General features: G+C 42.4%; 4 protein-coding genes across 4 annotated transcripts in view; 1 reads left to right on the top strand and 3 right to left on the bottom strand.

Annotated features, from left to right (window-relative positions):
- Positions 1-222: 222 nt before the first annotated feature.
- Positions 223-2002, bottom strand: LOC104815595 (RING-H2 finger protein ATL60). Its single transcript, XM_010544047.1, has one exon. The coding sequence runs from the start codon at positions 1380-1382 to the stop codon at positions 447-449; it is 936 nt and encodes a 311-aa protein (XP_010542349.1). The 5' UTR covers positions 1383-2002; the 3' UTR covers positions 223-446.
- A 169-nt stretch (positions 2003-2171) lies between these two features.
- LOC104815594 lies at positions 2172-5737 on the bottom strand. Its single transcript, XM_010544046.1, has 7 exons — positions 5543-5737; positions 4468-4857; positions 4322-4374; positions 3992-4029; positions 3574-3892; positions 3170-3483; positions 2172-3075 (listed from the first exon to the last, which is right to left on the bottom strand). Exons 1-7 carry the CDS (start codon positions 5553-5555, stop codon positions 2445-2447), a joined length of 1758 nt encoding a protein of 585 aa, XP_010542348.1. The 5' UTR covers positions 5556-5737; the 3' UTR covers positions 2172-2444.
- A 340-nt stretch (positions 5738-6077) lies between these two features.
- Positions 6078-9290, top strand: LOC104815593 (26S protease regulatory subunit 7 homolog A). Its single transcript, XM_010544045.2, has 10 exons — positions 6078-6251; positions 6954-7035; positions 7169-7260; positions 7351-7428; positions 7551-7612; positions 7788-7932; positions 8063-8281; positions 8368-8549; positions 8663-8838; positions 8955-9290. Exons 1-10 carry the CDS (start codon positions 6165-6167, stop codon positions 9110-9112), a joined length of 1281 nt encoding a protein of 426 aa, XP_010542347.1. The 5' UTR covers positions 6078-6164; the 3' UTR covers positions 9113-9290.
- Positions 9291-9384: 94 nt separating this feature from the next.
- LOC104815592 (protein STRUBBELIG-RECEPTOR FAMILY 7) overlaps positions 9385-10317 on the bottom strand; it is a 4884-nt gene continuing 3951 nt past the window's right edge. Inside the window, exons 14-16 of the mRNA XM_010544044.2 lie at positions 10182-10317; positions 9939-10095; positions 9385-9805 (exon numbers count right to left, since the gene is read on the bottom strand). Coding sequence (XP_010542346.1) covers positions 9662-9805; positions 9939-10095; positions 10182-10317 — 437 coding nt within the window. The 3' untranslated portion in view covers positions 9385-9661. The remainder of the gene's footprint in view (positions 9806-9938; positions 10096-10181) is intronic.

Below are 10317 nucleotides of genomic sequence, written 5' to 3'. Positions count from 1 at the left end.
GCCCCGCCATGAAAACGTTTTTTTATTAAACGAGTATTCTTAATCAAGTTTCAGACTAATTACTGGTCGGAAACTAGCCAATTGATTTGGAATATACATTTTCTCCCAAAATTTAAGATTCGAATTCAGGACGAGATAAACATTTTACGTCTCGTTTTACCGGTTGAACTACCTATATTTTGGATATGAAAATGTTAATAAGCTCATATTAATCTTCATGGATATTTATTATATTATAGTATCAACAAATAATATTGTGAAGATCATGGAATCTTTTTCCTTGCTCTTCTTGCAGAACATAGAAAGGGACTGTTAACTTCTGTCTCGTGAACAAACGAAAACCAGTTAGTTTCTTGCGGCGGAAGTAATCTTCCTGAATCTTGAACTCTTGATAGCAGATGGATTCGTTCTACATTCCGGAATATCGAACATTCGAAATTCCGAATTCAGACATTGGTGGAGCCACTGGAACTAGAACCGCAGGCTGCAACTCTCTTCTCTCTGCTCAACAATCTCTTCAATGATCTAAGCCTAACCAACACCCGAGACTTAGATTCTTCTTCCACGGATCTAGTCGATGTCGTAGCCGGCAAACACTCACTAGGGTTCGCCGGAATCTCCACCACCACCATCGCCGGAATCGCGGTACCGTCGCCGGAACCTAGCAGGCTTTGATGATGCTCGTTTGAAGAATTTGCTTGCACGGTATCTTCAACGACCGAGAGTCCAACGCTACTAACTTGATTCTGGTCTCCCCACACGAGCACATTTGTCGGAAAATTTGGCGGTTCTGTCGAAAACCCAGAATCCAAAATCGGATCTTGGGATGAGTCATGGAGATTCTGAGACAAACCATCATCTCTATGTTCGGATATTCCTGCGACAGAACCAACCACGTTTCTGCAAACTGGACAAGTGGAGTGAGACTGAAACCACATGTCGATGCAATCAACGTGGAAGCCATGGCTACAGCTCGGGAGAAGCCTGGCATTGTCGCCGTCCACGAGGTCAGAGAGGCAAACGGCGCACTCGAGCCCGTCTTTGAAGTCCTGTGGCTTGAAGACGACGACAGGGATCGAGCCGAGGGTTGAAGGGTCGAGACCGGAGGAGAGAGAAGGGTCCTGGCCTTGCACGAAGATGAAACGACGTCGTTGACGACCGATGATGGTGGAACCGGGATCGGACTGTGATCGGTGCTGGGTTCGATGGAGGTGTTGTTCCACGCGCCACCAGAATAGCCTTGCGTAGAGGTGAAACAGGAGGACGAAGAGAACCGCCATGAAAAGGACCACGACTGCTACCAGTATTACCCTTCCCATGATTTCTTCTCCTTCGATGTTGTTGCCGAAGATAGGGCTTTGGGTGGAGGATTCGTCGTTCATGGCGAAACAGATAGAGGTTTGATTTTTATGCTTTTAAAGAGAAATTCGAGAAAATTAAGCAAAACCCAGATGAATTCTTCTGCGAGGAAGAAGGAAAGTGAAGGAATTTCAGATTGATCGGTCAACCCTAAGATGATTTGAATAATGAAGAACAAAGAAGAGAACAGAGGGGAACACGACAAAACTAATAAGAACTCAGATGCATTCTCTTGATGGATCACCAAAAAATCACAGATTTTATAGAAAATCAACGTAATGAAGATGAAGAGATTCAGATATAATGGTCGAGACGAAGACTAGAAGACAACAATAACGTGAAGAAAAAGGGAAGACGACTTCCGCCATGGAAGACCACTGGTGAAATTTCTGAATCAATAGGAAATAAGAAAGGATTTGACTTTGCGGGGTCCAAGAGCAGAAGTTACGGCAAAAATGGGAAGCAGAACTCAGAAGACTGGTTCATAAGTTTTTCATAGTTGGGACTTGGGACATAACAAACACGGTTTGGTTTTGACTTGTTGTCTACTTTGCTGCAGTAACCTTGGGAAGATTAGTATTTGATAAAACAGAGCAAACCCATTTTACCTATTCATGAAAAGCTAGAATGCCGGTTTTGTAGGTTCAGCATTTGGATCAGTGACTGTCAATGGATTGTGCAAAATGATGAACAATGCAATGATGTTGAGAGGAAAAAGTAATGACAGTACCAGATTGCTGTCGGAGTTCCCTTTTTTTTGCCCCGCCAAAAAAGTTGGGTTTCAGAATCACTTTCTGTAAACTTAGACATGGTTCTAGATGAATGGCAACTAACCTGAAATTCTTCATACAATGATCAAGTTACTGTTGTAGATACAATGGCTCATTACAAACTGGAAAAAATGCTGCTCGAGTATGAAACTGTATGCCAAAATTTCAATCACTACGAGCTATTTTACGATACCATTTCCTCTGCTGGGTCGCCAGATGCCACATACATACATACCTCCTGCAGCTTTAGAATCTGACATATGATCGACTATTGAGTTTAGTTCTAGATGATCTGATATGTCCTACAGACAAAAGTTAGGTTGTTTCTGTGACTTCGACCAGTCTTCCACGGACCCATTTTCTGGTTATGGCTCCTGGTTTCAAAGGTGCAACCTTTTCCTCGGCGATCTGGACTTTGGTACCGTTTGGAACAGGATTCTCCAGAAGTCCAACTGTTCTGTTCGGTTCTGAGGGGAGAACTCTGGTTCCATTCGGGTGAGGGTTTGTCCCGAGTTTCACAGCTCTGTCTCCCTCGACATCGTTGAGTTGTTTTGCATGAACAGACTGCTTGGCCATACCTTCAGAGCTGAATGGCTGTAAATCACTGGACCTAGAGCTCAATAGAAGATTTTTGCTGTTACCGTTCACTGTGATACAGGAGTTGTCTTTGCTCATGGTGAATTGGAACATATAATGGGCTCCATTGATGCCTTCTGGTTTCTGTTTGTTTGTGTCTCTGTTCTGAGGGCCCATGTTTAACTCCACAAGACTAGTTGGCTGATTTGGCAGAGCAGATGAGAATGTCTCATCTTCTATAGATTCAATCAGTTGGGTTGCTTCGGCTATGAGCTTTCTACTCTCTAACAACGATGCTTGAGCAACTGGGTTTTTCATTGCAGCAAGCTCGAGTGCCTTTGCCGCGTTCTCAGCTTCTGCAATCAGTTCCCTGAGGAGAAAAAAAAATATCACAAGGAAATTTTAACAATTTTGTTTCACTCTATTCATGTTAAGTTTTGAGTTTAGATGGCTAAGTCACGGACCTTGCCCGATCTACAGCTTCCATTTTCTTAGATTCTTCTGCTACTCGCTTTGCTCTGATACTCTTTATCATTTCCAGTTTTGAACTTGCGAAAGGATCTTTATACACGGGGGTTTTACGTTTCCGCAGTTTCATTAGTTGAATTTGGCTTCGATTGTCACTTCCTGAAGAATTCTCCGCATTCCTCCTGCTTTTCTTTGCAGGGCTCCTCTTTCTGGGTTCCGCATTGCTGCTAGGTTTTCTCCTGCGTTTCTCGGTTCCATCAGATGTTCCGTGATATCTCAACAAGCCAGAGCAAACCCGCTCTCGGTAAGCCTGGTTAGAGAAAAAAAAGAAACAAAATTAGGGATGGACATGAACACACACTGGAGCATTTTGATTCAATAAATACCAGACGGAACTTACAGGATCAGCCCATTTAGCGGCTATGGCTTCTGCAATTTTCCGTCTTTGTTCCGGAGACTTGGGAGCTCGCCTGTTACCTTTGCCCCCTCGCATTACTTTCCTCTGTTCTATGCTTTCGAGCCATTCCTGTTGAAGCTGTTCATCCAAGGTCTTGTAAGAATCCCACTGAAGCTCTGCCTCATTGGTAGATCCTTTTCTAGCAGCTTCTGCTATCAAGTTTTGCCACTCGTAATGACAGCCTTCCTGCACCATAATCCCCTCTTTCCGCCTTTCCCATCGCTGCCGCACTCCTTCCCCAATTTTCAATCTCGTCTCCTTGCTGTTGAAGCCATGCAAAATCGGAGAATAGTGTTACAGTGACACAGCCAAAGGAAAACCTATGAATATCAACAAGTTAGAAGCACAATAATAGAGTGACCTCTGTGCACGCCCAAGACTCGCCAATTTCATTTTGATCTGCACAAGAAAACATGGGAAGAACACTTGTTTAGACGAATAAAGCACTCACAAATGACCGAATACACTAACAATTATGGTTCCTTGGACTCTTCAAACTTTGATGAATACCTATATTTTAGGGTTATAATTCTGCAAGTTTTATCTTTGAAAAGAAAACATGACAGGCTGACAGCAGAAGAGAACATGTAGCGGGAATAATCTGACGCATGGTTCGGGTTATGAATCCACGAGACACATCATGGCCAACTCTTCTAGGAAGACATATAGAACCATTCTTACATGACATCACCTTTGGATTCTGCATTGCAATCTTTGTTCTTTCTCTAATCTTCTGAAGGGTTTCTGCACACGGCAATAAAAGAAATACTGCTAAAATGTTCCAAACTGGAAGCAAAGACAGAGAGAATTCTCCAACAGTATATACAAACATCTCACCTGGACTGTGCTTCCTGCCTTTGTTCCAAGGGGTATTCCCCCTATTTGCCTTGGAAATCCTCATCCTTCTCAACCTTTCTCTTTCATCCACTTGTTCCACATCTTCGTCAACAGTGTTTCCATTTTGATTGCTCGAGATGCTTGGACAAGGCGACACCAGTGAACCGCTTGGTTCTGTTTCTCTCTGAACCCGGCTTTTGGTTTCAACTGTGGCAACTGTAGCAATGATAAGTTTGCATCCTCTGGTGTGGTGATGCCCAGCATAGAGCTCCAAATGCTTAGAAAACTGCGATTGTTTCCATGGATTCGGTAAAGTTTTAGCCTGGATAATATTTTGAGCCCCCAATGGAACAAGATGAGCTTGCAAGGAAGGCTGAACAGCAGCTATATCTGCAAGATTAAGCATCAGGGTATAGGAACCATCAAAACAGTATATCTTCAGCAAGAATCCGCACATAGGAACACTGAAACGAGAGGAGAGAAAACATAAGAGATAACAATATTTCCAGTGAGAACACTTGACATGCTTTTGACAGGAAACATCACCGCAGGAACATTGAAATGCATATCCTTTATTCACTCGAACGTTCCAAACAAGAATCTGATAAACAAAGCACGAACTTTTTGCTTCCATGGTGGAAACATACACAAGAGATCAAACCAGAGAGCATAACTAGGAGCTGAAAGGTCATCCTATCCACCTTAAACTTGAATTCAGACTAATCCAGAAACTTTGTTAAACAATGCTTATAATACTGGAAGAACCCAGCAAACACGGGACAAAACCAAGAAAAATGGAAAATTTCAAAGCATAGCCTCGTTTCCACCACTGCAATGGGCAAGCTATAGTTTCAAGAGGGCCATTCAGAGCCAATACTGGACGAACCCAGCAAACGAAACCAGCCAAAAACAACATTTGTAAAACGAATGTGAACAATATAGAAGGAAATTGATCATGCCAGAGACAAATTCAGCACAAAGGGTTTCAAACTGAGGTACCATTCAAACCAATAAAATAAACAAATTCGTAAAAGCAAAACACGCGACAAACCGTAAGAATTCCGAGGGAACGTACCCAAGGAAGGCATAGGGAGCTCATTCAGTCCAGAGAGAGAAAAAGGAAAAATCAGACCAAAGAAGAAGAAGAAGAAACTCGAAGCCGTGTATCGATGTCGGAAACAGTATCCAGTGGAAGGAGATTATGCACAAAACGATGAAGAGACTTGCGGAGAGAGAGATGTAGTGATGTATAAGCCACACATCCATACAAGTTTTTTTTTTAAACAGGCGGATAGTTGCAGGAGGAACCAGGAGGCGGTGGATAACGAGAACCCGACCCGAGTTGCGTCATATTGGGCTAATGGGCCCATATTTTAGAAAATTTTATTTATTTATTTATTTTGTTAAAAAAATAGTTTTTAATAGATTTTTTGAAATTAAATTTTCGGATATTTCTGGTGGATTATCCACCCCCTTGGGCATAAATTAATATGGCCCAAAGTGGCCCATTAACCAAAACTAGCAGCCCAAATTGCACGTGACCGGCACGTGACGATTCTTCGCCGCTACGCCGCAGAGAAGAAAAAGGAGGAAAAAAAAAATTCTCTTTATATTTCCTCTCCGGCACGGAAGATCGTCATTCTTGAAGGTCTTTCTTTCACTTCTCCGTCATCGATCCGAAATCCGTAGGAAATCAAATGGCGAGAGATATTGAGGATGAGATCAGAGATGAGAAGAACCCTCGTCCGCTCGACGAAGACGACATCGCTCTCCTCAAGACTTATGTACGACTGCAGAACCCTAATTCTCTTTTCAGCTTAGCTTGTTCGAATTTCTATATCTGGATCGTCTGGTATCCCAGATTCGAGTTGCGTTGTTAGCTATGGAGTTTATTTCAGTTTCCATTTGGTTTGACGTTGTGTGGTAATCCAAGTTTCTAGCTTTAGTTTGGAGGACTGTCGGTTCGGTCTCTGTTTACTTTTGGGTAACATACGTCTGGTTTTATCTCTTTCGGTATCGGGTTGATTTCTGCTGTGAGTTCGTCGTGCAAGATTTATCCTTTTGTCGGCGGGATTGTAGGGTGATAATGGTTTTACGAGTCGGGCGAGTTGTGACTGATGAGCATAGCGATTTGGGTCGAATTCAGGTTTCTCTTCAGGTTTAGATGAATGTATTGTGAATTTTTTGGATTAGGGACCCTCTAATGAGCCTGTCAACTTAATGGGTAGTATTATCCTTTTCTCCTGTCGGTGTTTTGGAGTTTGGTTGCGTGAGCTGTGTCTTCTGACTCCTGCCTCATAAATATTTAATCGAGTTGTAAGCTTGAAATTTCCCTTTTCATGGTATCTTGTTCACTCTGTCTTGTACATTTACAATGGTTGGAAATTGTGTAGTTAGTGGGTACTACTTTTCTGGTTGCATATTTTTTTTTCCAGTGTTTTTATGTTGTCATGCTTGCAGAGTTGATGAATCTAATTGATTTGCAGGGGTTGGGGCCTTACTCAGCTCCCATTAAGAAAACTGAGAAAGAAATAAAGGACCTTGCCAAGAAGATCAATGATCTCTGTGGTATGTCTTCCAATTGCTGCTTTTGGCATTCAGTTAGCTATTCTCTGTGATTTCTGTGGCATGACTGAACTGTTCTGGATTGGTCATAGAAAAGTATAAAACCGCAACGACCTTTTTTCCATCTTAAATGCAGGCATCAAGGAGTCTGACACTGGGTTGGCCCCTCCCAGTCAATGGGATCTCGTCTCAGATAAGCAGATGATGCAAGAGGAACAGCCCCTTCAGGTATTCATTCTTCCCAAAAGACATCTCTTGGATATACTTGTCTTCTGAAGGTAATATAAGGGCCTTAAATTACACATTCTTGCTGTCCAGGTTGCAAGATGTACAAAGATAATAAGTCCAAACACTGAAGATGCCAAGTATGTGATCAACGTCAAGCAGATTGCAAAGGTATGTTCGTATAAAAATGCCTCAGTGGAGGCTTGCAATACGACAATATAATAAAATGTGTCATTGTTAGAGCCTCTTCACTGCGATGGTTGCTAATTATGTTTCGGTTGTCTTAACTGCAGTTTGTTGTAGGTCTTGGTGATAAGGTTTCTCCTACTGACATTGAAGAAGGAATGCGTGTGGGGTATGTGTTGTTGTTTGTTAGGGATTTGATTTGCTCCTTTAGCAGCTTTTGCTGTATCCTTATATGTTACTTGCCATTACTGTACCTGCTTTATCTTTGTTGATCTTTTTCATGTCTTCATTTATTCTTGTAGTTTATAACTGATGAGACTTATCAATGTTGTTTGCGTTCGCAGAGTTGATCGGAATAAGTATCAGATACAGATTCCTCTACCTCCAAAAATTGATCCTAGTGTGACCATGATGACTGTCGAAGAGAAACCTGATGTGACGTACAATGATGTTGGTGGATGCAAGGAGCAGATTGAGAAGATGCGGGAAGTATGTTCGAGTTTTTTTATTCCTACTTGGTGCCTTGATATCTTTTGTTTAATTAGACTCAGGCCTACTCTTTAAACAGTTGGTTGTAATGAACAATTTAGAGATGATTTGTAATCTTTTACTGATCTAGGTCGTTGAGCTACCGATGCTTCATCCCGAGAAATTTGTCAAGCTCGGTATTGATCCTCCCAAGGGTGTTCTCTGCTACGGTCCTCCTGGAACTGGTAAAACACTTCTGGCTAGAGCTGTGGCAAATAGAACCGATGCTTGCTTCATCAGGGTTATAGGCAGTGAACTTGTTCAGAAGTATGTCGGTGAAGGAGCTAGGATGGTGCGTGAACTGTTTCAGGTAATGAACCACCGACACATTTTGCTGTCTCAGCTGCTCATTTAGCTGCTTACTATGTTCTGATTTGTTGTGGTATCTGCTTGCAGATGGCCCGTTCCAAAAAAGCGTGTATTGTGTTCTTTGATGAAGTTGATGCCATTGGTGGTGCGAGATTTGATGATGGAGTAGGTGGTGACAATGAAGTCCAGCGTACAATGCTTGAAATTGTGAATCAGCTTGACGGGTTTGATGCTCGTGGAAACATCAAGGTTCTTATGGCAACAAACAGGTTTAAGTCGCTTCCTCGTGTTTTTAATCTTTGATGCCCAAATAACAGTGCTTGACTCCATGGGTGGTGCCTCTGTTCTCTCTCTCTCTCTTTTTTTTTTTGGCTGTCTCCAGGCCCGACACACTAGACCCTGCCCTTTTACGTCCTGGACGTCTTGATCGTAAGGTAGAATTCGGGCTTCCTGATATGGAAAGTAGAACGCAGATTTTCAAGATTCATACACGGACCATGAATTGTGAAAGGGACATCCGATTTGAACTGCTTGCTCGGCTTTGTCCCAACTCCACCGGTATATGATCTGTTTCTCTGAAAAAGTTCTTCCCATTCGGAACCGTTTCTTCTTTATCAGGTATGTTACATAGAATCTCTGGAATGTGTTTTTGGATTCCGGTTTCGTTTTGGCAGGAGCCGATATCAGGAGCGTATGTACAGAAGCCGGGATGTTTGCGATCAGGGCAAGGAGGAAGACGGTGACTGAGAAGGATTTTCTGGACGCTGTGAACAAAGTGATTAAGGGTTATCAGAAGTTCAGTGCAACTCCAAAGTACATGGTCTACAATTAAAAAGTTGAATACTTTTGTATTAAACTTGGCCTGCTTCCTTGTCTCTTTGTACCTTTTTATGTACTTCCGGTCGGAACACCTGTCTTCTCGAGTTTCATTTATTGCCATGTCTGAAGAAACTAGCCTGAATGCATTTTTATTAACTTCTGTTTTTCAAGGCGAAAGGAATGATTATAGAGTTCTCTCTGTTTTCTTGGAAACCCATCTACATTCTGGGTTTTGTTTATTTTTATATTATTCTTTGGGAGTCCAACACCAGACAGGAAGAGACAGACAATGAAAAAAAAAGACAAGGGAAACCGACTTGGGGTTACACAAAGGGGATGATGTTCTTGTTGGAATGTATATAAAAAGCTCAAGAAAACAGGGAACATATTACAAGAGGGCATGGGATTGTACAATGGCTTTGGGAATTGTGATGTTTTCTTCAGTTTCGTGAAACAAAAACTCTGTTCTGTCTCCCTGTCTCTGACTTTATCCGACCCAGAATCCGAGCAAAGATGCAAAAAGGTAAGAGTATAGGTTTGTTTTTTTTTTCCGGTAAGGAATTTACATGTAGTCGTTAGCCTCGTTGCTACCGGAGCGTTGAGATTGATCGACTCCGATGGTTCTCTTGCTCATATTAGCTCTCTGCACCAAAACCACCAAAGCTTGAACCACTTCTGACATTGGTGGTCTGAACTCTGGCTCAGGCTGTCATCACAAAATCCCAAAACACATTCAAAACTTGTCAGGTTCTTCTGCATGTGGATTTTTGAGTCATGGGCATTATGTAGGGGATTTGTTGTATGAACTTTAGTGTATAGCCTGAATGCATCATCATTACCTGGACACAGAGGGCGATAACGTCTGCAAAACGGGAGAGAGACTTAACCGGGTAAAGCCCTTTGAGAGCTGGATCGACCATTTTGCTCAAAGCATCGATATCGTGGAGCTGAGGTGTTGCCCATCTGACCAATGACTGTTCAGACCTCGGCCTCGCACTGTAAGATCATGTTTACAAACCGTTAGCAATGGTTGGTTATGATGCTTCTCTATTTAGCAATTTAGCCGGACATGCTCACAGTACCTGTCGAATGGCTTTCTCCCGGTTAAAAGTTCAAGCATTACTACCCCGAAACTGTAAACATCACTCTGCATAGAATATTGACCAGACATAGAAACTTCGGGTGCACTGTATCCTGATCCTTCATCGTTCTGGTTCA

Source organism: Tarenaya hassleriana, unplaced genomic scaffold (assembly GCF_000463585.1).
Source record: "Tarenaya hassleriana unplaced genomic scaffold, ASM46358v1 Cleome24, whole genome shotgun sequence".
In the NCBI taxonomy this organism is placed as follows: domain Eukaryota; kingdom Viridiplantae; phylum Streptophyta; class Magnoliopsida; order Brassicales; family Cleomaceae; genus Tarenaya; species Tarenaya hassleriana.
This window is presented reverse-complemented; position numbering and strand designations above follow the sequence as displayed.